Here is a 24247-nt window from a genome sequence, read left to right on the forward strand (position 1 = left end):
GTTGTCAGTAACTTGTATTTTTGTGTAGAAAGGTGCGTGCTCAGGTGTAGTGTGTTAGGCTCAGACTTGATATCTTTCTTGAAATATCAAGAAAGATATGCCTGTCTCACATAATATTTTTTTGGTGCCAACATGACATTTCCAAAAGAAAAAGAAAAACCAGAGAGGTTTATGCAATCAAATTAGCAATAAAAATATAGAAAGAGATGATTGCTTGTCAAAGGGCTGCGCAATTTGAAGAGACGCCATATTGCAATTATTGTGGTAAATGTAATTTTAGTACATGTATGGAGTTGTGATGATGTAGCGTAATGGTAGTGTTGTAATGATAAAGTCTGGTCCTTGCGGACTCTGTCATTTCCATGTGTAGTTTGAATTTTTGGGAGGTGCATGTCAGGCCACGGAGAGGGTCTTGGAGAGAGTACGCAGTGGGGCGGAGACGGAGAAGCATATGTTAATCAGATTTTGCAGCCACTCACTTTTACGTGCAGTCCCATGATTTTTAGAGGTCCAAATAATTGCTCGTTTTAATTATTATTAGTTGTACTTACAGACCATTGGGGGTTTTTTTTTAAGACATGTCAAGTTGATGATATGAACATTTCCAACTCACTTAATGTGTCTTGAACTTAGCTTTCCTCTGTCATTAATGCATACAAGATGGTACTGTATTGTAAGTATGTCTGGAGTAGGCAGTTCTCACATACTGAGTGAATGTAGCACATGAAGGAGGCTAGTGATGGAAGCCACCAAGACACACAGACAGCTCTGAAGGAACTATGGGCATTTCAGCTCTGATTGGAGAAACTGTGCATAATGCTGTTAATGTTTGTAATTCCTCAATGAATATTTGTAATCTGTAACACAAAAGCTATTTTGTTTCATTTCAACCCCATTGTGGTTCTGTACAGAGGCAACATTACAAAAGTGGCGAGAGCTCACTTAATGTATAAATTAAATTGGTGGTATTGCGATATATCGAGATTTTCAGATTAAAGCGTTGTTGGGTACTTTTTCTTAAATATGTCAGAGGTTTAATTTTAAACAAGCCGTGTCAGGCCAAAATGATGATTTATAGCAGGCGAATATCTATGAAAACTCTTAATAGAATGATTTTGCCACAAAAAGTCTGTGGTTCAAAAAAGAATTACATTTTAAACTCTATTTCCGTCAACTGTAACTCTTGGCTCAACGTGAAAATGGCTTTATACTAATGTGTCTCCTTGAGAAAAGTTGAAAAGCTTGGTGTTTGACTCGTGCATGGAGCAGGAGCATGCAGGAAGACAGACCCTATGGTACTTCGTCCTTCACCTTTTTAAAAAATGGCAATAACTCAGCAGTGACACATTCATCGTTCTTCATAAAAAGTCTGTAGCTTCCAATGGAGGAGGAAAAAATACCTCTGCATTTTAATGGCCGCACACACGGTTCCCAGACCGCAGCAGTGAAGTCTGCGATTTAGTTAAGTATTTAAATTGCACTCTTTCATGATTATAACTGCACCGTTGGTCATTGCAATTACAGTTGTGATGTGATTAATTGTCCTGTCTGTTTTTGTGTGGAAACCTGGTAGTTGTGCATAGTGTGCCAGGATAGTGTTGATGCAGTGGTGGAAGGGAGGGTGGGACGACCATTAATAAAAAGCAACTATTGTCTTTGATTGCACTTAATCTCGGGTTAACACATTGTGCATTTATACTGTAGTCAAGGAACAAAACCTGTTCCTTGACTACCCACTATTTTGCATGTGTGTGTGCGTGTGTTTCAGCAAGAGCTGAAATTTTAAAAGCTGTTCTATCCATTTTTTTTTTTTAAGTTTTGTTTTGTCTAGGGTTGGGTATCGAGAACCGGTTCTGGTAGCGTTAAGAAATGATTCGATCCACCAATATCAATAGCCTTTTTGCTTAACGATTCCCTTATCTGTCCTTCAGAGCGGCTGTTGTTTTTGAGGGTGTTTGTCTAGAAATGATCATTTCTCTATGTTAATTACAGACCCTGTAGCAGGTCTGTAATCAGCCGTTTCTGCAGCGCGGCTCTGCTTCGAATCTTGAACCAATGGAGCAGTGCTCCGATCTGTTGCTTCGTTGGTTCTTTACTTCGCTCCTCTTCAGAAGCGGCAACACCACTTCTTAACCCCTCTCAAAGCCATTAAAATGTCAATCGTGAGCCACTTTTGTGCGGATTAACGTGACTAACTGGGACTCCTGTCGTGTTGCGAGAAATAAACGAGAATCGTCCTCCGTTCCGTTGCTCCAAACGCAGCGCTGCTCTCTACTAAGTCAAGTTAGAAATAAATAGTCCACTTGGAATTAATAACTTCAAAGCGAATTGCCGTTTATGCATTTAAATCAAATGACACCTCTTTCCAAATGTTGTAATACAACCAATATACTGCAATCGATCAAAGTTTTTCGCTCCCAAAATGAGACATCCTGCGCTGACGTGCAGCACCCCAAGACTGTGTGGCTGCAGACCTGCAGACTCCAGCAGCCAGCTGAGTTCAGCTGAGATCATTAATGTCTGAAAGGAAATGCTTTCGACAAAAACTGCAGATTTTGTTTATTTCTACAATGAGGAACATAAGTATTTGAACACCCTGCAATTTTGCAAGTTCTCCCACTTAGAAATCATGGAGGGGTCTGAAATTTTCATCTTAGGTGCATGTCCACTGTGAGAGACATAATCAAAAAAAAAAAAAAGTGTGTTCAAATACTTATTTTCCTCACTGTATTTATGTCCAGTGATCAAGGATCCTGTGACCAATTTCATATTTATTTACTTTAAGACTCAATATAATGTTGTTGACATAGAAAACCCGTAAAGCCTACTTTTAGTACACAGAAAATTCACAGAGGTATTGATAAGGGAATCGATAAGCGGAATCGATAACTATCTATCAATCTATATCTATCAATAAAATCTTAATACCCATCCCTAGTTTTGACTGACAAGAGGCCTTTTTGAAAGACTGAGCTTTATTTTATGAAGTTTTAATTGATGTACAGATGCTGATTTTTAAAACTTGTTTATGGTGAAAATGGGCATTGACCAGGATGAGACTAATGTAAACCATTTAAATTTATTTTTGATAATTACACATACTCAGTGAGTCTACTGTTGTTGTTGTTGGAATTATAAACAAAATGTCTGAGCTGTGTGCCTTTAAATTGTGCTAACTTAAGTTAACCTATTGCAGATCAAACAAATAAATTTTCACTAATTGTTTAGAGCATTAAGTACAACCTTAGAAACTATTTGGCTGCCCAAGTACCAACATTACGTCTGGAATTAAAATCACCTCACTGTGGCAGATAGATGTATATTTTGAACTGCAGATGAATTGCCCTTTTCGGGATCAATAAAGTTGTTTGAATTGAATTTTAGAGATGTGGAGATGGACCAGTTGTCTGCCTGGGTGGTTGCCCTTAGACCTAAGGCACTTCCGTGATGGTGTTGTGTGGCAAAATGTGGCACCAATTCATGCTGCCAAACTCGACTCTGTGCACATAAGAACACTCGCACAGTTTCATAAGAGAGTATTAAAGAACACACAATGCACAAAACACCAGAGGGACATTTTATTTACCACTGCTGCCCATGTGTGTGGTCAGGGGGTAGGTAAGGTTAGACCATACTTGTGTGCTGTGCCTTGGATTGGTTTATCTTATGATTTTGTTCTGTATAAATGAATTGAAATAGTATGTTCCTTCAGCGGGCTCCCTTGTTTGCACTCAGTCGCCACAGTAAATCTGAGTGGATCTGCATGTTGAATTGGCACAAGTTTTACACCGGATGTCCTTCCTGATGCAACTCCACATTACATGGAGAAATGTGACGGGTGGGGTTTGAACCGGGAACCTTCTGCACTGACACCAAGTGCACCACCCCTGGCTTATAAATGAATTGAAATAAAATAAATTGTTACCTGGTCATGGCAACTGTTATCATGACATCATGTCTTGATATCAGTTGCCATGATAACATGTCTATGACATGATGGGCACCGTGCTACCCATCATGTCATAGACAGCACGGTGGCTTAGTGGTTACCACTGTTGCCTCACAGCAAGAAGGCTATGGGATTGTTCTCCCCGTGTTTCCTGTGGTTTCCTCCTGGTGCTCCGGCTTCATCCCACATCCAAAGACATGCAGGTAATGTGAATCGGAAACATTGTAATTATCAAGGTTTCCCTTGTAAAAGAGATCTCGATCTGAATGGGACTGAGCTGGTTAAATTTAAAGAGTTTTAAAATGTCAGTGAAGAATACTCATATGAACTGTCTTTCATTAATTTGCAGTTGAGGCCTTGAGATTTTAGCAATAGATTCTAGAGAAACCCCTGCACCTTCCCATTTTTTTTAAACTGTCAGAAGTGCTTCAGTTGAAAGACACAAATAGAGAAAGAAAAGAAAGAGCCAATATATCTGTGCCCACATAACACAGGTGGGCATGACTGAAGAGGTGGACTGTGGTTTTGAACTGATGCGCTTTACTTGCCTGTCATCTCATTTATGGCTGTCCACCTCCATAACCCTCATTTGCGGGATGATGTCATCCTGCCTATTGAGGCATATTCACAGGCTCTTGGTGTGACCTTCTTAAATGTTAGTGAGTCTCCCCCAGTCTTTGCCTTGTGATGTTCTTGTTGTGGTCTTGAGCATGTTGAAGGACCCTTGTGGTGTGTGCGTGTTCGTGCACAGTCAAGTATTCAGGTGTTAAACAGTCAATGTGGCTTCAGCACGCTGATGGTAGCAGATGCCTATTGTGTAGCTTTATTTAATTATTTTCTTTACTGCTGCTTGTTCAACCTTCTTTTTAAGGGAATTTAAATGTTGCATGTTTTGGATTTGTTGAATCAAATGGAATATGTTCCTTTCTAACCTACTTAAAAGTTTAAGCTTTTCCTTTGCTTTTCTCTTTTTTAGTTTACTGTGATATTTGTCTGTAGGCACAGAATGGCTTTTTAGAATAAAGTGAGATGAGGTGTGAATATGAATGTGGGCTGCAGCAAAGAGGACGACGTTTTCCCTCAGGTCTGTATTATACCCACATCCACCTAGGAGTGAACCATCTGTGCGTCCCTGATGGCCTTCTGGCACTTTTGCTGTCTGGGTTGGGGATAGGGACATGAACCACAGGATCCACATTGCCCTCGTCTCTGTCTCTTGACACTCTGCAGTTTTGCTGCAGTTTCCTCAGTGACGGGGCTATTTGTGCCATGGCAACTGTGCCAGCCTGCCAGCTCAGACACAGATTCCACCTCACGTCTCTCTCCTTGCCAGCGTGATGACTCAGCAGCTCCTGCAGGGCTCCCAGCCTCCTCCCTCCTCAGCCTCAGAAATACACCACTGCTCATCAGACAAAAAAGTGTTTTGTCATTCTCGCCTCCTTCCTGACCTGAATACAAAACAGATCAAAACCGTAAAGTAGCCATCAAGCCTCGTTTAAATTTGCTTGCTGTTGAAAACCAAAGGCATAACCAGAAACCCCCCTCAAACAAGCAGAGCACATCTGGAAGCGTGCACCACATCCACCACACTGCAGAACAACTCAGAGTCCTGATTGTAGGTGACGTAACTATGAACCAATACATACAGAAATCACTTTTGAAGTAAATAGTACGACCCCTGAATAAATTTAAATGTGCTATGAACTGATAAATGGCATGTTTTTTTTTTCTTTAAGATTCTGAATCACTTATTCTGTTTTTACTATTTCTGCATCGTACGTTCTTGTAAAAGTTCAAAGGTCAGTGTGTGAAATAAGTAGTTGAAGGTAAGGAGTGCCATTTTTGGCTTACCATATTTTCTGCAGTACAAGTCACTTTTTTAACTAGTTCGGGAGGTCCTGCAACTTGTATACTGAAAAATCAAGTGTTTATTAAAAAACAAAACATATTGGGTTTCCCCAAGACTTAGTGAGCACACACATAAAAAAATTGATTATTAATGTGTAATGCACAAAATCTGAGCTGATTTAAAAAAGGTCAGCAGTCCATGTTCATCTCCATCAATAGCATCCGACATATTGTCCATCAAGTTTGCTTCTTTGTCCATCGTTGTTTGGTTTTGAAACTTAAAGATCCTTCTTAGCACCAGTACAAACTGAGGGCTCCCTGTAAAAATCCATTGTTCACTTCTCCCTCTGCGTGCACATCGTTTTCCTCTGTGTCTTAAACTGTATTGGAATAAAGTCCAGATGTTGTTCATTGAATGTTCGTGTTGTCCATCTTGCTTATGATAAATAACAGCAGGTGGCTGTTAACCGGTTCAAAACCAACCCTTCCCATTATCCATCCAGCGTAAAATTTGTGGCATCATGTAGATCAATCATGTAGCTCCACCTTGGATCTGCAGTGGCAACCCATGGGGAGGGGGACCAATGGGAAGCAGCGGAAAGGGACTTACGTTTACATTTTCTCAGAATTCTTTGTGCTCTTGTGTCATCATTGCACTGCTGTCTTCAATAAGATAAAATCTGAAAGCCCAATTTTAATATAAAATTGCAGAAGAGAAACTATTTTCTTTATGCCTCACAGTACCGTGTCGCTGACCAAACGGTCACCCCCTAAAAATTGGTCCGCACTGCCTTCACTGTGCGTGCGTCATTTCGGCGCTTCAGCTGCGTCATTTCTGACCATCCACAATGATTCACCGATTATCACCTCGTTTCTCTTTAAAACTGCACTCCAGTCATCATCTATCTATTTTTAGGCCACAACAACTTGCGCCGTGTGATCAAGGTCCGTCATTTTAACTTGACTGACAACTGGAGCCGGCGAGCGGAATGGAAGCTCCTCCTATTTGATGACGCACTGGGGCGAATTTTCACAGCAAAAGCAGAGCGACACACCGGGCGAAGGAGGCGCGTCTGTCGCCACGCAACCCCCGCAAATTTGTAGCGTCTGATCGTGCCCAGTATGAACGCGTTTTGGTTGTTTTAAATAGATGAAAATCATCATCTGTTTTTGGCATTCCTGCTCTGCCCCGCTCCGGTTCATTTTTATTCCCATCCCATCCAATGACGGGATTGATAAAATTTTGGCTCCCAGCCGCGGGAACCTGCAGAATCACGTGACCCACGGGAATTCCCGAAAAATGTTATCCTCTACTTGTAACTCAGCATGTGAGTAACTTTATCAAGTTTATTTTTTTCCCCTTTATTTTTTAATTCTAAGATATGCATGATGCTCAGGCCTATGGAATTTTTTATTTTGTAAACAGTCACAGGAGCTTTATCATTTGCTTTTCATATAAGTTTACCATTCCGACACATAAGTGGAAACTGCTAAAGGGAATAAAAGGAAAGCCGGGGGCGGAGAGAGCCTGGGGGGGGGGGGGGGGGCGAGCACACCCTTGGCAGGATGTCAGCTCTGTGAATACACACTGCAGAGTAGTGCCAGAGAATTCAATATGGAGGGACAAAGGATGCAACACACATACTCACACACAAACAGTGATACATGAATTTGTCTGCTCAGATTGCAATCGCTTCTGCAGATGCTAGCCCCCCCCCCCCCCCCCCCCCCCCGGATCCTTTCAGTGGTTTCTTATATCGGGACAATCGCCACTGTGTAGTAGTAATCTGTCAAAGCTGTTAGTGAGCAAGATGTACCTCTTAAGGTGCACTGACAGGAGCATGCCTTTGCTTCACGACACATCATGACCTATGTCGTGCTGGAGCGTAAACTTGTCTTTAATGGGTGCAGACAGGACACCAGAGGGGCACCGGTGTGTGCTATTGTGCACAGAGAATTTTGAAATGTTCAAAAAAAATCTTTCATGCACAAATGTTGTGCTATGTGGCACGATCTAATCTCCAACACTACGTGCAGCTCATCAAGTGAAGGGAGCGAGTGATGACGTCAGCGGATCGCATCAGAGCACAGCTCATCTGAAGGATTATAACAAGAAGTTAAAGGAAGTGATTAGAGCCATTTTCAGTGGCCAATTTGCAGGAAAAAATGATTAATCCGCCACAAAATAATTATTTTATATACGCAGCGTCCAGCGCAGAGCGCGTTTCAGCCGGTAGAACAAAGAATGGCGTCCAGCTGTGAACACAGCAGGTAGGATCGTCACAACACAGTTCGTGCTATTGCATGAGTCTCAGGCATGCTCGTGTCAGTGCACCTTTAATCTTGCAACATGCATAGTGGCTGGAGAGTGTATGTCTTTTAAATTTTCATATGATTTTGTGCATTGTAGGGCTGAAATGAATGAACACAGGCTATACAAAATTGGCATTAGTTTAAAACTTTTTGCGTTTCAGTTTTTGTTTGAGCATGTTCGTTTGAACTTAGATTGTACATAGCTTTTTGTGTTACTTATTTACATGTTATTCATTGTTGAGCATGTCAATAACATTTGTGCAGAATAACATTAAAAGTGTTAAATTGTTCCTATTTAACCCGTTATTTTTGTGTCATATTTTCAGCGCCTGTATCCACAAAGCAGGCTAAGGCTAAAAACAGCTCCTAGTGATGTTATTCTAAGAAAAATCTTAGAATTCCTCGGATTCTTAGACATTTCTTAGAATTTTTCCTTGGTAAGATGAAAGTTGTCCACAAAACACATTAGGCCTTAAGAGTTCCTAAGGTGCCAAACTGGTAAGAGGAGGACTTTTAAGAAGCCTAAGAGTTTCTTAAGCAGAGAAGATGGCAGAAAAGACAGAGAGGAAGCAGAGATATTCTCCATATGTTGGATGGCAGTGAGTCAGTAATACGATACAAACTTGATCTACATAATTATTTTGTTAACTGTTGTTTACTGTCTTAATGTATTCATAAAATGTTTAGGTCCTTATCATATACACACTGTTAATATTAGTATTATTATTATTATTATTATTATTAACATTATCGCAGGGGTGGTGGCCAAGTGGTTAATGCGCTTGGTTTCAGTTCGGAAGGTTCTGGGTTCAAATCCCACCCCTGCCACATTTCTCCATGTAATGTGGAGTTGCGTCAGGAAGGGCATCCGGCGTAAAACCTGTGCCAAATCAACATGCAGATCCACCTTGTATTTGCTGTGGCGACCCCGAGTGCAAACAAGGGAGCAGCCGAAGGGACTTACTATTATCATTATCAGTATTATTAATACTGTTATTTTCTTTTATTATTCCATCTGTTTTGTCATTTGATTTTAAATGGACTACAATGGAAATAAGTGTTTTCACTTTCTTGTGTCATGCATGTATTTTTAAGGTATTTACAATTATATTGTGTACTCACAATGAGCGTACTAAATAAACTCATGCACGCTTTTAATATATAGATAATTGGCATGTGAATGAGGTACATTCATTTACTAGCTGTGCAACAGTTCATTTAATTTTGCTGAGTTTCATAATCATAACAAAGTTATCTTCATGATTACACATCTTAATGCAGTTCAGGTTAAATGATTGGTTGATTTCAATGTCCATTCATGAGTGGGAGGGTGGAGCGCATTTGTTTTTTTAAATTTCTCCTCTCCTTTCCGTGACAACCAGTCACAGCTCTTAGAGGACTGCGTGATACCTAGTGGTGGAGTCAACCCCGCCTCCTCACAAAGATAGGGTTTCTGTCCCCTCCTTGCTCAGAGTTGCATTCAGACACCTTTGTCATGTTTACATTGTCATGGCTTGGTAAAACAGTTGCATTTTCTTTCCATCTTGTCTGCAGCTGTAAAAGTATGTTTATGATAGATTTAACATCTCGTTATAATCGTTCAGACGAGTTGCGCTCTGATGTGGTGCGCTGACGCAACCACTCGCTCTGTTCACTTCTTTACTGCACTTAACGAGCTGCACGTCGTGTTGGTGAGCAGATCGTAACACGACATTTATGCGTGAAGGATTTTTTTAACATTTCAAAATTTTTGTTGCGCAGTTGCACGCGCCGGCGCCCCTCTCACGTTCAGTCTACACCCGTTAAAGACGAGTTTATTCTCCTGCATGACACAGGTCGTGCAAGTACGTGAATCAAAGTCATGCACTGTTATACAGGCCCTGGAACTTAAGTTGGAACTGACCTTGTTTTTATAGGCTGCCTGAACACACACACGAACCTACATTTCTTGTGCTCAGACTTTTTACCTTTACTGCATTGACAATGGACACTTATTAGCGTGCACCACGCTGTGTCTAGCTGTTTTTAACAGGATGCGTTCACAACTGCGCATACTCAGTGGCAGCCCCTCAGTTTTTTTTTCCTCCGGACTGCATTGAAATTAATGCAGTTGTCACTTTAAAAATGAGTCAGCATGACACAAAATTACAATTACGTAATCTTTGCAATTAATCCACGACCCACATGCGTTCTGAACTGTGGGAGCTTGTCATTCACATCATGGCATGTTGGCACTGAGATCGTAACATGACACAGCACCATTAATCCATTGCTTAGGGAGAGCCCTGCAACTGGTACAGTCTGGAGGGGTCGTCTATTGCACACCGGCATCCACGTCCAAATATGAGGCATATTGCAGTGACGTCACTGTCTGGGGTTTAGAGGCCAGATATCGTTGGATGATGTCTGATAAACGGTCATATTTTGGTGAAAATGAATATTATACTAAGTGTACAGCAGTTCAGAGGATTATGCTGTATGGTTTGAAGAGTTTGATGGGTATTCTTATGTTGGTTGTTAAACCTACAAGGGCCAAAAGCAAAACAGTCCACCATGATGCATTGAAATCTGTTCATTACGTTAAGTGATCTTGCTAACATGCATATATACCTTCAAGTTTTACATTTTGTTTGTACATAACACACATGTAGGATTTGTGGGCTCAATTCCTTTTGATATTGTACAGTGTACAATAGTGTAAGTGGGAGAGGGACGCACCGACTGATCATTTTAGTACTCTGTCGAGAGAGTGATAAATGTAAGCAAAAATACAGTAGTTCATTTACCTACAGTAATGAATGCCATTGAATGGACCCTGATGACATGGTGTACTTTAATTGAGGTGAGTTATTGATCTGTCAGCAGGCTGTGATCCATCAAACGTTCTGTTTTTGGCATGAGTGATGGATGTTTGGCACCAGTAGATATTGCAGAATATCTCTGATAGGGTTCCTTCAATGTACACTTGGTCGCATTATTCTCCAGATTATTCCCTGTTGTCTTCTACGCCTTTGTCTACATCTTTGTCTTGTTTTCGCCGGTACTCTGGCCCCGACAGCATGGTGCCCTTCTTCACTCTGTCCCTCTGGGCGCTGACACCAGATACCTCCTTGTTTCTCTCTCCCCTCTAGTGTTTCCTCACTAACGCAGCCCACCCTGCTCCATGTGTCTCACGTGTCTGTTTATGTTGGCTGTCCCTCTGTCCTCCTGTGACCCCTCATCCCTCAGTTGCCCTTCTGGCTACACTTCCCATATCCTCCTGCTGCCTACTTCCCTCCCCCATGGGATGCACTCCACTCCTCTGAGCCAAAGGGAGCAGGCCACGCTCCTGATTATCTCTGGGTGGCAGCCTCTCTTTTTGTGCTCTGATTAAAGAAGCAGCATGTGGTCTGTGTGCAAACGGCCCATACAGACACTGCCATTGGGCTTATGCTAACGGTACACGTTTAATCATTTATGTCTGAGGGATGGGCACAAAAGCGTTAGGGGACATGCATACACTAGTGTATCTATCAGTGGCACACATGCTGCCAACATAATGTCCCTACTGCTTGTGTTTGATAAACGGGGGATGCTCCAGGCTGTGCTGGTTGCAAGTTTTCACATATCTTTATAAAATGGCTATTTTGAAGGTAGTGGTGGTGGTGGGGGGGCACTCTGCAAGCTGTTGGGCTTGAAACCAGAGGGTCCTTGGTTCAAATCCCAGGCTGACCGGAAAATCATTAAGGACCCTTGGGCAAGGTCCTTAATCCCCTGTGTAGTGAGCGCCTTGTGTGGCAGCACCCTGACATTGGGGTGAATGTGAGACATAATTGTAAAGCGCTTTTAAGGTCTGATGCAAATGGAAAAGCACTATACAAATGCAGTCCATTTACCATTTATTTACCATTTACTCTGTTAAACAGCCTGCCTTGAACTGGTGAGTTTTCAGAATAAACACACAAGCAGAGCTGCATAGCATATGTGGACATTTTCACAGACACATTAAATATTAAAGGATTAGAGTGTCTCCAGCTCTCCAAGCCCATATTGCTCAAACTGTGGTACATACGCGGGCTCCCTCTTGTGCTCTTGTGAACCAAGCAAACTCATTTTTACCCGAGGCCATCATCATATGGCCTTTGGGTATTGCGGAGACCGACCTGCCTGCCTGCGTACTGCATAAGTCCAGTTCTATTACTGCCACAGTCTTCAAATTCACAGAGAACATTCTTGGGGCACATACCTTGGACAAGTTCAAAGATGGCTAACCTTGATGTATTTTAAAGGTTTAAAAAGTCTTATTGTGTTATCTGATCCATTTTGTGCTTGAGTGATGCCGGTGACAGCCAGTTAGAGTAGGGCTCCGCTGTGACATCAGTTGCTGGTTTCTTCAAAATCGCTTTTTGTGTTTATATACATGTTTCTCATATTATGTAAAAGTTAGCGAGAAGTAAGCACTTCTAAAACTGAAAACGCTGTTTTTGGAACCTATTAACACCTCTGAACTTATAAGACATTTTACGGAGGTTAGCATGGTGACGTCACTTCCTAGTTTAGCAAATTGCTAACGACTTTATTTCTGGTATATTATGTAAAAGCAAGCGATAAACACTTAAAACTGAAAACGCTCTTCTTGTGACCTGATAACACCTCTGGTGTCATTTACAAGAGAGTTTGTGGACGTTAGATTGCATGCTAACTTTCACTAACTCAACGCTAACTTTCTCTGGGGTTAAATTTGTCTTATTAATACGTACAAATGCACAAAGGGTGATATACATCTAGTCCTTGATTTGCACAACATAAACAAATGATTTGATTTGAACATGTACATATTCTATGTAAGACAATATGATTGTAATAATTAACTAAACAATTGCAAATTATAAATAACACAATGCTCATACAGCAGAGGGTGTTTTAGCATTACGTTATATTTTATGATGTAATTAAGTCTGCTGCTTTATTTCAAATAAGGTTGAGGCTAACTCAACATTTCATTGAATTGATACAAACAAATGGAGCAGACTATTCCTAATGAAGGGTTTTATAGCTTCCACGCTTAAACAAAACCAGTCTCACATCGCTCTCTGCTGAGAACAAAGCGAAATGAAGTAATGCTTAATAACCGTCAGAATTGGCTCTGCAAATGAAGCAAAATGAAGCAATGCTTTATAAGAGTTTGACTCCGTGAAAACACGTCAGATGCCGAGCTTCAAATCACTGTCTCCTGTAACAAATGTGATGGAAAGCAGTTATAAATGGACAAAAATCTCCCACATGCATGTAGGCTTATTATGTTGAATGTACAAGGTTGTCAGTACATGTAGGTGCGAGTTGATTAATTATTCTCAAGCTTTTAACACACACTTCTATGTTTATTCAATTTCCATGAAAAGGATTTAACTTATTTCCAGATGTCGTCTTCTAAAACAAGGGCTTCTTATGTGGGCAACAATTTCAGTCAGGATTTGATCAGGTCAAAATAAGACTTTTTTTATTTACTCTGTGTTGCTTCACATGATGTAAGCGTAATGCCAACTGCCACACTTCAGCATTCTGCTCCAGATGAAAATAAAGCCTATTAATGATCCACACAAGACAAAGAAGTCATTAATTATGAGCGGCTGAGGTTACAGACGCAGGACTATGACATCGTGTCATGAAAGTTCTGTACGTTCAGTGTCTTTTGTGCTGATGTGACCGAACCCGACCCAACCGGAGTATCATTTCAGAATATTTGTCTGAACCCGAACAAACCTGTCAGGCCCGGATTGAGTATTCCCGCTGTAATTTGCAAGGGCATGAAGTCATTTTGACAACTTACCTGTCCTCCTCCTCTGTCAAAATGCACTGCAGATTCTGGACCGATGCTGTGTATGTGAAAGAAATCAGTTCTTCTTTACTGCCAAACACAATCCTGGATGTCATAGACTATACACGACGAATGCAAAAATGCTTTAAATGGTCAGCTTCAGTTTAAACTGAATTCAATCATCATGCTTTCTCCGATTAAGATTTGTTGTGTTGTAACCAAGATTCTGTAATGCAACGGGCAAGTCAAGATGTGCAAATGGCTCATGGTAGCCTAGTTTCTTCGTACACTTTGATTCTTCCAGGGACTTTTCCTCACCACTGTTGCCACTGTGCTTGGGTAAGGTTAGACCTTAGCCTTGTGAAGTACCTTGGGGCAACTATCTTGTGATTTGGCACTATATAAATAAAGAGTTCAGTTGAATTATCTTAATTCTGGTTGTAATGGTGATACTTAGAAAGCCAAATATTTTGTAAGGTGGTACTTATTGTACAAAGATTGAGATTGTTTTTTTTTTACCTTGTCGATCATTTGTCTGCATGACTTCACAGCCTGTCCCCACACACACACACACACACACACACACACAGAGCCAATAGGAGAGCACCAGTTTTCCCATTGCTTGCCACTCAGTGCCTTGTTACCAAGACAACAGGAAAGCATGAGACCCACTTTACTTGGTCATTTTAAAGTTGGTGTTGACGCCTCCCCCCCTCCCACAAAAGTTAAGGCCTCTGTAAAATTACTATTGCTATAGCTTATGTGTTGTGCCCTCCACCCCCCAAAAAAGGAGATGTGGGCATTGCAAGGCTTCAAGATCTGTGATTGGAACACTTGAATTTCACCATAATTTAATGTTGTACATTGTTTTTGGCTGATTTCCAGTGGGTAACAACACTGCCATCTAGTGTTTTCCTTCTCTACTCCAGTCATCAAAGTGAATGTATTAGTAATTTGGTGTAGGTGCTTTATTATGTACCGACTAGCAGAGGGATTTCGATGCAAATCGTAATTCAGGGTTTTTTTAAATTGGTGGTGAATGTTTTCAGTGTCTTGAACAGTGCCTCTGCTGTTGTCGCTTTTGCCAAATTTTATCCTAAAAACATTAATGGTATTACAAGGCTTATGCAGTAATCTTGCTCTTGTTTTTGATGTGGTTTCTTTTTTTTCTGTCTGTGTCTTTTAGGTCTGCAGTAACTGTTGGGGACATGTTTCTTTTAGTTTTGATCAGTCTGGTCCTTCCCTGTGCTGGCATGGAAGGTAAGCCATTCCTTCTATACTCTCCTCAGAGGCTCTCTTTCTGCTGCTCAAAACTCAGAGCTGGTCACTTCAAGGATAGTGGAGCTGGTAGAAGGAAAGGGTTTTGCTCTGATATGGAGGAGAGCCCTGGACCACAACAGCTAGATCCTTTTTCATCTGTTGTCAATGTATTTAAAATGTTACTATAGTCCACTACCATTTACAGTCTGTGCTGGACTGGGTCAGTGAGCAGCACTTAGGTCCTCAGGATACTTTAAAGGGTGGAAGACAAAAGATAAAAACAGGCTGTTGAACATGGACATTGATGTCCTAACACAGTGTAGTGCTTTAATTTTATTTTTTTAATCATTCCATAATAGGAGGTATAGAGTACTTTAGTGCTTGATGACACAAGGAAGTGAGAGTTGGGACTTTGAATGTTGGCAGTATGACTGGTAAAGGGAGAGAACTGGCTGACATGATGGAGAGGAGAAAAGTAGACATAGTGTATAGAATAGAATAGAATATAAACTTTGTCATTTCACATATATACACAATGAAACTTGTCCTCTGCATTTAACCCATCCTAATTACAGTTAGACACAATCCAAACACTAGGAGCAGTGGGCAGCCACAGTCCAGCGTCCGGGGGCCAACTCCAGATGTAGATGCTGCCTTGGTCAGGGGCAGAGAAAGGAGAAGACCCTAAATAAGCATGTTTTTGAGAAAACCAGAGTGCCCAGAGAAAACCCACGCATACACGGGGAGAACATGCACACTCCACACAGAAAGGCCGGGAATCGATCCCACAACCTTATTGCTGTGTGGCACCAGTGCTAACCACTAATCCACCGTGCAGCCCCAAGTGGAAGGAGAGTAAGGCGTAGGCATAGGCGCTGGATTCATATTGTTGTATCATGATGTGGATGTTAAGAGAAATGGTTTTGGGGTCATTCTAAAGGTAGTGTGTTAAGCTGGGTTTACACTGTGCGAGTTTTGGCCCTTTTTCAGCTGATTTTTCACTTGTGCGAGAATTTTTTGGATCGCGCCGAGTTTCAGCTTAATCGCACATCCTGCATCGTGTAGTATACATGGAGTAACGAGCTGCGTTTAACCTCTCATGACCACCTCCTGATCAGCAATCGTATGGTCGGATGAAAATCAAACCTGTTTGATATTCTGGTCAGCCGTCGTGAGGGTATTCCGCTGCTGAAGCAGCGCTACAAGCATCCAACCTCTCACACTGTGCATGTGCAAACACCAATGCGGAATTGGAGAGAGCATAAACAGTGATCATCTCTTTGGGAGAGCAGCTTCTGTTTCTTTTTTCCACCTTTCTTCAACTCATGTAAAGTCTTGTATTTTTTTATAACTCTGAAGTCTCCCATTGAGAGTTTTTTTTTGTAAAAATAAGAAATGTAAATAAAGTAAAAAAAAAAACTTCTGTTTATGTTTTGCTTCTGGAAACACGATTCCGACGTGTGGTTTTTGAACATACAATGTGAGCAGTCAGATCACATCAGAGCATCGGGCCGTATAGTGTGAGAACATAAATCGTGCACTCTGAACTTTTACACCGTGCGGTTTTGTCGTACAGTTTGAGCTGGAGCCAAGTACGAGTGAAAATATCGTACAGTGTCTGCCCAGCTTTAGAGGTTAAGTCAGTGTCTGACAGGGTGATGAGTTTGAAGTTGTAAATTAAAAGGGTGATAATGAATATTATCAGTACATATTCCCCACAGATGGGTTGTGAGATGGAGGGAAAAAGATTTCTGGAGTGAGTTAGATGAAGTGGTGGAGAGTGTGCCCAAGCATGAAAGAGTGGTGATTGGAGCAGACTTCAATAGGCGTGTTTGCGAAGGAAACATTGATGATGAGGAAGATCCAGTTGTATGCAAAGGTTTGGGCACCCCTGATAATTTTCATGATTTTCCTTTATAAATCATTGGTTGTCTGGATCGCAAATTTCAGTTAAATATATCATATAGTAGACGAACACACTGATATTTGAGAAGTGAAATGATGTTTCTAGTATTTACAGAACGTGTGCAATAATTATTTAAACAAAATTAGGCAGGTGCATAAATTTGGGCTGTGTGGCCAGTGCAGGTACTGGGAATCTTGTTAAAGCTGAGGGTCACATGGATTCCAGTCAATATCAGCAGATTCTTGAGAACAGTGTTCATGAATCAGTGACAAAGTTGAAGTTGTGCCAGGGCTGGATCTTTCAACAAGACAATGACCCTAAACACTGCTCAAAATCTAATAAGGCAGGGGTGCCCAACTTCGGTCCACGAGATCTACCTTCCTGACACTTAGTTGTGTCCCTGTTCCCACACACCTGAATCCAATGAAAGACTCATTAGCAGGCTTTTAATGAAACTTTCATTGGATTCAGGTGTGTTGGAGCAGGGAGACAACTAAGAGTGTCAGGAAGGTAGATCTCGAGGACTGAACTTGGGCACCCCTGTACTAAGCCATTCGTGCAGAGGAAAAAGTACGTTCTGGAATGGCCATCTCAGTCCCCAGACCTGAATATTGTTGAAAATCTGTGGTGTGATTTTAAGTGGGCTGTCCATGCTACCAATACCAAAATACCTTCAACCAGAATCCAGACTCTCATTGGAAGCTATAGGAAGCATTTAGAGGCTGTTATTTCTGCAAAAGGAGGATCTACTAAATATTGATATACTTCTTCTGTTGGGGTGCCCAAATTTACGCACCTGCCTAATTTTGTTTAAAGAATTATTGCACACTTTCTGTAAGTCCTATAAACTTCATTTCACTTCTCAAATATCACTGTTTGTCTGCTATAGGATATATTTAACTAAAATTGCTGATCCAAACAACCAGTGATTTCTAAAGGAAAATCATGGAAATCATCAGGGGTGCCCAAACTTTTACATACAACTGTATGGTATCACTGACAGAAATGTGGAAGGACAGATGGTAGTTGATTTTACAAAAAGGATGCAAGTGGCTGATGAATACCTACTTTAAGGAAAGGGAGGAGCACAGAGTGACATAAGAGTAGAGGAAGGTGCACGCAGGTGGACTATATTCTTTGTAGGAGATGCAAGCTAAAAGAAATTAGACTGTAAGGTGGTGGCAGGGGAGAGTGTGGTTAGATGCATCAGATGGTGGCTTGTAGACTGACTTAGAGGTGAAGAGGAAGAGCGTTGGAGCTAAACAAAGGATTAGATATTGGAAGCTGAAGGAGGAAGACGTATGAAATTCAGTGAGACAGGCAGTGGATGAAGCAATTTTGGATAACTGGAAAAGATCTGCAGATGTGGTGAGTGAGATGGCTAGGAAGGTACTAGGAGTGACATCTGGACAGTGGAAGGAAGATGAGACTTGGTGGTGAAACAACGATGTTCAGGAAAGCATAAGGAGAAAGAAGTTGGCAAAAAGAATTGGGATAGTCAGAGAAGAAGAAAACAGGAGTACAAGGAAATGCAGTGTAAGGTGAAAAGAGAAGTGTCAAAAGCTAAGGAAAAGATACATAGTGAGCTGTACAAGAAGTTGAAGAGTAAGTAAAAGAAAGAAAAGTAAGTAAAGAAGAAAAGGACTTGGCCAGACAAAGGGACTGAGCTGGAAAGGATGTGCAGTAGGTTAGGATGGTAAAAGATACATACAGTAGTGTTCAGAACAATAGTAGTGCTATGTAACGAAAAAGATTAATCCAGGTTTTGAGTATATTTCTTATTGTTACATGGGAAACAAGGTACTAGTAGATTCTCACAAATCCAACAAGACCAAGCATTCATGATATGGACACTCGTAAGGCTATGAAATTGGGCTATTAGTAAAAAAAAAAAAAAAGTAGAAAAGGGGGTGTTCACAATAATAGTAGTGTGGCATTCGTCAGTGAGTTTGTCAATTTTGTGGAACAGACAGGTGTGAATCAGGTGTCCCCTATTTAAGGATGAATCCAGCACCTGTTGAACATGCTTTTCTCTTTGAAAGCCTGAGGAAAATGGGACGTTCAAGACATTGTTCAGAAGAACAGCGTAGTTTGATTAAAAAGTAGATTGGAGAGGGGAAAACCTATATGCAGGTGCAAAAAATTATAGGCTGTTCATCTACAATGATCTCCAATGCTTTAACATGGACAAAAAAAAAACAGACGCGTGGAAGAAATCGGAAAACAACCACCAAATGGATAGAAGAATAACAAGAATGGCAAAGGCTCACCCATTGATGAGCTCCAGGATGATCAGAGACAGTCTGGAGTTACCTGTAAGTGCTGTGACAGTTAGAAGATGCCTGTGTGAAGCTAATTTATTTGCAAGAATCCCCTGCAAAGTCCAAAGTCGTTACTGACTGCCATAATTATTTTTCCTGATTTCTTATAGTGTTTCTTAAAGCCAGAAAATTGCCATTTGAAATGACTTGTCATGTCTGTCATCTTCTTTTTTTTCGACAAAATTAAACAACTGAATGAACATCCTCCGAGGCCGGTGATTCCATAAATATTGCCAGGGGTTGTAGTAAACAAGCAAAATCTTGGTTCCAAACCAACAAATTTAATGCCTCGCAGATGTGAAGAAATCATGAAAAACTGTGGTTATACAACTAAATACTAGTTTAGTGATTCACAGGATTGCTAAAAAACAGTTTGAACATAATAGTTTTGAGTTCGTAGCGTCAACAGCAGATGCTACTATTAATGTGAACACCCCCTATTCTACATTTTTTTTTTTTTTTTACTAATAGCCCAATTTCATAGCCTTAAGAGGGTGCATATCATCAATGCTTGGTCTTGTTGGATTTGTGAAAATCTACTGAATCTACTGGTACCTTGTTTCCCATGTAACAATAAGAAATATACTCAAAACCTGGATTAATCTTTTTAGTCACATAGCACTACTATTACTCTGAACACTACTGTATGGTAATATGCTGACAAGGGAGGAGAGTATGTTGTGAAGGTGGAGGGAATATTTTGAGGAGCTGATGAACAAAGAAAATGAGAGAGAGAAAAGGCTGGATGATGTGGAGAGAGTAAATCATGAAGTGCAAGTAAGTATGAAATGACGGCAGCTATGAAGTGTGGCAGTCAGTACAGATGATATTCCATTTCAGTGAAAAGCATGGAAATGTCTGATAGAGATGGCAGTAGAGTTTCTTAACAGATTGTTTAATATATAATCTTGGAAAATGAGAGGATGCCTGAGGAGTGGAGAGCATGTGTGCTGGCTCCTGTTTTTTAAGAACAAGGGTGATGTGCAGACTTGCAGTAACTACAGAGGCATTAAGCTGATCACCCACAGCCTGAGGTTATGGGTGAGGGAGGACATGCAGGTGATTGCTGTGATAGAGGAAGATGCAGAAGATGGGGTGAGATGCAAAGGCTTGATCTGTTGTGGTGACCCCTAACAAGAGCAGCCAAAAAAAGTGCTTGATGACACAAGGACTATCTTAAGTATCTACTTTTCTCTACCGAATTTGACAGAGTTAACAATGGTGCTATTGGGAATCTGTGTTCACGGTATAAATTACATGCTGTCTTTTTTTAATATAATTTTTTGATATTTGTAATGTACATTTTAATAGTTACATACTGAAAAATTCATGGTGCCTCTTTCAACAATTCACACAATGAGCATCCTGTAAGAATATTTTTGTAAACATCTCAGAAATTTTTCATATTTTTTGTGCAATGGGCTTATGTGTGCCATGTCATATTCAACAAATGCTCATATAAATCTAGAGGTAAATCCCATGATTTATGTCTAAATGTAGCTACTAAATAAATCAGCGTACACATGAATAAATGACCATAAATACTACCCCAAACTGTGTGTGTGTTTGTTTTGGTGGTGATATACCCATGTTGAACAGACAGAGCTTCCATATTTCACTGCTGTGGGACTCATGAAGGAATATCTCTTCTTAAATCATTAGTATCATAACACTATATGAATAAATTTAGAATATGTTTCATATTGTGCAAGTAAACAGGATAATGTAATGACTTATTCAGCCAATTATTGAAAATTTCTCTTTGCGTGAAAACACAGTATTTGCAAGACTCCTTCTGTCCTACTGGATATAAAACTCCAAGCCACAGGGCACCAGGGTTGGTTAAAAGGTGGAAATGGACAGTCGTTTGCAGTGGTGGGCACATTTCTGCTAATCAGCGAAGTTAACATTTTTGTTAGCGGATTAGCTTCTCAGCTAATTTTGAAAACCGTCAGTGGACCACTTCCGCTGATTTTAGTTTAGATAACTTTCAGTCTGCTAACTTTTTGTTTGCTGGTATAGTGAATGAAACCTAATGGTCAAAATCATACATATTAGTACCTACCTGTTGTGCATGTTTTGCATTAGTCGGACAATTGTGAGCTCAGTACTCCCCCAGCAGAAGAGCGTGAGCAGGCCTGCTGGCTGGTCCTGCCTAAAACAAGCAAACAACAACAACAAAAAACACTCATGTACATTCCACATGCAAAAAGACAAAGTTAACTTTTCAGTTAGCGGACTAGCTGTTATCGAAGCTAACTTTTTGGTTAGCTGTGCCCACCACTGGTGTTTGTCAGGACTTTTGCAGTCACTAGACCTCAACCTGCCTATGCGAGACAGCGCCTGTCTACCACATCTTCAAAACATTGAATGAGAAAATGTATTTTCAAAGGACACTGCTCTATCTGTTTAGTACGGCTCAGGCATGTGGAGTGGATGCCAAGGAGCACTGGAGCTGTATTGGCAGCTTATGGAGGCTCAGTACCTTACTCAGACACTGTTGGTTTTTATTACCCTGTGGCGTCTGTCTGTCTGGCCGTCCTATCTGTTCATTGATGTTGGCACTCTTTTAAAAACATCAACGGCACACAAATCTTGCCCCGCTAGATTTAAATAAAGATGTTATTGAAGATCATGGTCATACTGCTGTCTTTGATGTACTTCTTTGCAGGTCAGAACCCACCTGAAAAGATTTTGTCTCTCTTGTTGAAGCCATAAATGAGGCATACATGTCGCTTTGTGAGGGTGATAGTATGGTTATACGGTGTACTTTTCAGAGCGCAATGTCCATGCAAGTGCCTCACTGCTGGGACTCCAGGGTCTGCATGAGTCCAAAGTGGTGACTACCTAACAACTATCAAAGGCAGATAGATGGTTACTTTTAGGGGTTGGACCGTAGCTCTCCCTGGGAGATTGTCATTTCATAATCAGGGCAGTTCCACAAAGTAATGGATGTTGCAATGAGTAGCACCACTACATCTTAGACATGACATGGCCTGACTCTTGTTTCAGCAGATTTGGATAAAGTGGGATACTATTTAAAGATAAACATCAGACTGCTGTTTTTAATATCACATTTTTCTTTGTCAAAGGCCTGATGCAATGACAGTACTCGTGTAGGCTTTAAGCACTTTCATCACACATTTAAGTCTTTCATCACTCAGTCTTTTATCAAAAGAAAAAAAGATCTATGTATATGTGCACAGCAATAGTGCTGATAACACTGGTCAGCAACAACAAAATTTCTTGCATGGACTTTGAGAACTGATTTAGGATGACTTTGGGGTACTGAACCGAACCTGAGCTCAGATTTCCTCTATCACATCACGTTTTTTTACAATATGCATATTCCATATTGATGGATTACGCAAACGTTTTCATTCAGTCACGGGTTTGGTGCCACTAATCATGCACAAAAGCAGCTTCCAAAGCATAGTTTTTAAACCAGGTTTGCAAAATGTGAACAACAGCCGTAATATCGTTTATGGTGCTGAAGAGTGTGAGACTACAGTTTTTGCTTCAATGCTTGATACGAGAAATATGTTTTCATATCTCAAACGCGATGTGTTTGGCAAAACCTAACACCAGATTTGGACCCAGTGCCCCCATATTACCCAAAATCCTTTGGAAAAACGCCACGCTAGAAAATTTTTGTTGACTAGTAAATGGACTGCATTTATATAGCGCTTTTCCATCTGCATCAGACGCTCAAAGCGTTTTACAGTAATGCCTCACATTCACCCCGATGTCAGGGTGCTGCCACACAAGGGGCTCACTACACACCGTGAGCAACTAGGGGATTAAGGACCTTGCCCAAGCGCCCTTAGTGTTTTTCTGGTCAGGTCCTCTGGTCTCAAGCCCAGCAGCTTAACCACTAGACCCATCACCTCCTCCAAATAAGTCCACAACAAAGACAAGCCTTCACGCTTGCGCATAATCGCAATTGCGATCCCCAGCCATGGAAAAGTCCACTCATCCTCAGTCACTCGGATCCACAGCCAGAGAGCTGTTTTCAAGTTCCACTCGGCCAGAGAATAATGTCCAGATACACTTGCTCTCAGGTTATTGAAGATCATGGTCATACTGCTGTTTTTGATGTAAACAACTGATTACTACTGGGTTTCCCTACGAACTGATATGTACAGTGCATCCAGAAAGTACTGCAGTTTGTCCAAATTTTTATGTTGCTGCCTTACTTCAAAATGGAGGAAAATTTTTTTTTATATATATAAATTCTACACACAATACCCCATAATGGAACAGTTTGAAGGAGACTTTTTGCGAATATATTAAAAAAAAAAAAAAAAAAAAAACTACAAAACTGCATCTATATAGTTTCGCAGCCTTTGCCATGGAGCTCAAAATTGAGCTCAAGTACATCCAGTTTCCACTGATCATCCTTGACATGTTATCTACAGGTTAATTGGAGTCCACCTGGGGTAAATGCAGTTTTTGCAACTGACGTTACTTTTTTCTGCCTTGATGAAAACATGCCAGACATCAGCTAACAAGGAACACATTTAATAAATGACTAAAGGATAGGAGAAAAATCTAGACAGGTAATTTATTCTTTATTTATGAGGAAATCAGACATTTATTGAAATGGGTGGTCTGACAAATGCAATATTTGGCCGGGTTTGTGCAAACACACCATTCCTGTTTCAGGTAGAATTTGCAGAGAAAGCTCAGGGTGCTTAGATGTGTGACTATGGTATTCTAACCTGCTTCTTAAAATTCGATTCTATTTTTTTTTTTTTTTTTTTTTTTTTTTTTCCCCCTAGATGAGGGCAAGCTGAGAACACAGAGTGTATATGTGGACAGAGCGTCTTGCGCCAGTGGGGGCAGATGTTTTG

The 24247-nt window shown here is 40.8% G+C and overlaps 1 protein-coding gene across 1 annotated transcript in view; it reads left to right on the forward strand.

Moving 5' to 3' along the window:
- Positions 1-24247, forward strand: part of LOC117524251 (activin receptor type-1-like) — a 98584-nt gene that overhangs the window by 47046 nt on the left and 27291 nt on the right. Inside the window, 2 exon segments of the mRNA XM_034186021.1 lie at positions 15094-15167; positions 24176-24246. Coding sequence (XP_034041912.1) covers positions 15094-15167; positions 24176-24246 — 145 coding nt within the window.

Source organism: Thalassophryne amazonica, chromosome 14 (genome assembly GCF_902500255.1).
Source record: "Thalassophryne amazonica chromosome 14, fThaAma1.1, whole genome shotgun sequence".
NCBI lineage: Eukaryota > Metazoa > Chordata > Actinopteri > Batrachoidiformes > Batrachoididae > Thalassophryne > Thalassophryne amazonica.